The sequence below is a fragment of the Dendrobium catenatum genome, unplaced genomic scaffold, assembly GCF_001605985.2.
Source record: "Dendrobium catenatum unplaced genomic scaffold, ASM160598v2 fragScaff_scaffold_880, whole genome shotgun sequence".
NCBI lineage: Eukaryota > Viridiplantae > Streptophyta > Magnoliopsida > Asparagales > Orchidaceae > Dendrobium > Dendrobium catenatum.
The window spans coordinates 340,213-342,066 of record NW_021319342.1 but is presented as its reverse complement, the minus strand read 5'-3'; the positions used below and the strand labels follow the sequence as shown (position 1 = coordinate 342,066).

At 33.3% G+C, this 1,854-nt stretch overlaps 1 protein-coding gene across 1 annotated transcript in view; it reads left to right on the top strand.

Moving 5' to 3' along the window:
* The window catches only part of LOC110112783, a 2,541-nt gene extending 944 nt beyond the window's left edge, over positions 1-1,597 (top strand). The window contains exons 2-3 of the mRNA XM_020845110.2: positions 687-739; positions 1,491-1,597. Of these exons, the coding sequence (XP_020700769.2) occupies positions 687-739; positions 1,491-1,597 (160 nt within the window). The remainder of the gene's footprint in view (positions 1-686; positions 740-1,490) is intronic.
* The last annotated feature ends 257 nt before the right edge of the window (positions 1,598-1,854 follow it).

Genomic DNA, 1,854 nt, shown 5'->3' with positions numbered 1-1,854 from the left:
TATATATATATATATATATTAAAAAGTTAACTTATTTTCCATTTGAGATAAGATCACAGAGAGGCGCACCATCATAATCAATAATTTTCGTGAGATTTTTCTCCGCACACCATAAATTTTATATGTGATATAGGATTTCACAGGGGCTGATTTAGGAAAGTAATCTCATAAAACATAATTTTTATCATAGATAGAATTCCATAAGCTATCATATTTGCAAAGCCACCATTTACCCACTAGATAATTGGAATTTTAAAGAATGCCAAACAAGAGAGCATTTAAAGGCAAAGTTAAGTTTAGTGAGAGAAGGTAAAGCAACTCCATAAAACTTCTTAGGTTTGCAAGTTTTAGTCTAAGAGAATAAATAAAGGTTTTTGACATTTATATTCCCATGGTATAAGAACCCATAGCAAAGTTGGGATATAATTTTCATATAGTAATATTGCATCCTTGATCCAGTAGGAGATTGTATTTGATATAGAGAATTTTAGAACCTACAACCTTCTAGCAAATGAAAGGGCTTTTGCTTTCCAACAGTCTAACAACTTTGCTCATAATAGAGTTAACATTAGAAATTACTAGCCTTTGTATAACAATTAAAATACCTAAATTAGAGAACTCTATTATAGTTATTGATATTGAGGATATTAAAAATTTATTGTTGATTTTGAAACCTTTTTTGATAGAATGATGATGCTTTTGGCTGCATTGAAGGATAACCCAAATAATTCTTTGAAAGGTATAAGGATATTGCCTACGCACAAAATATTTTGGGTGGAATCGTACCAAAAAACTAGTAAGGTATCTGAATGTAATATGTGTGAGAGGTGAAGATCACCCATTTTGATGCCAGTGTAATATTCAGATGAAGTAGCTTCTTTAAATAGGTTAAATAAGTCGTCTATAATAATGTAAAATAGATAGGGTGATAGAAGAAAATCTTGTATATATATGGCTAGAAGATGAATTAAAGAATCCCTCAAGGTTGCCATTGATGCAAATTGATAAATAGAATTTATTAGTGCATGCTTTAACCCAACCGAAAAATAACTTAGGAAAACATTTTTGGACCAAGCTCTAAAAAAGAAAATATCTTAAAATAGTATCAAATGCTTTGAAAATGTTAAACATAGCACAACATAAAACATATTTTTTTTATTTCCTTTCATCTCGAAAAGAGTCTCTTTAGTGACACCGGATCGGAGGGGGCTCGATGAATCCACATTGATGATCCGGTGGAGGTCGCCGGACACCACTCCAAGAATTCATCCTTGGAGCAAGAACCACCACCTAAGAATAATCTTAGGATACAGAAATTCACAAGAGTAAACTCTAATTTTATTAATCTCAAAAATCCCCTCTTACAAGCATGGTCTACAAGTTTATATAGACAAATATAGAAACATAAAAGGCTACATTTAATAAAAGAAAGCAACATTCCTATTTAGCCATATAAACTATTAGAATTAATATAGCCTCAAGTTTAACAGGTTTTAACAGCTCAGCTTCGGCGTCATACTACCGGGGTAGGAGGAACTTCAGGCTCATGAAAAGATGTCCGGTTGGCCACCATAAGGAGGTGGGCTTAGTTGACTAAATCGGTCTGGATAGGTCCATCCGGTATTGACTTGCCTACCGATATTCAATCTCTCAAGAGTAGCATAAGCAGATGGAATACTTGTGATTGAGAAAGCATCTTCATCTGTTAGATTGTCACCAATATAAACATGCAACACGTCCTTGCAATCTTTGAATCCAAGAGACTTTCATAGGAACTCCATGGCATTAACATTTCCCGTGCATTCGTCTCCACCATTATTATTTTCTATAATGACCTCTTGAATTGATCTGCTC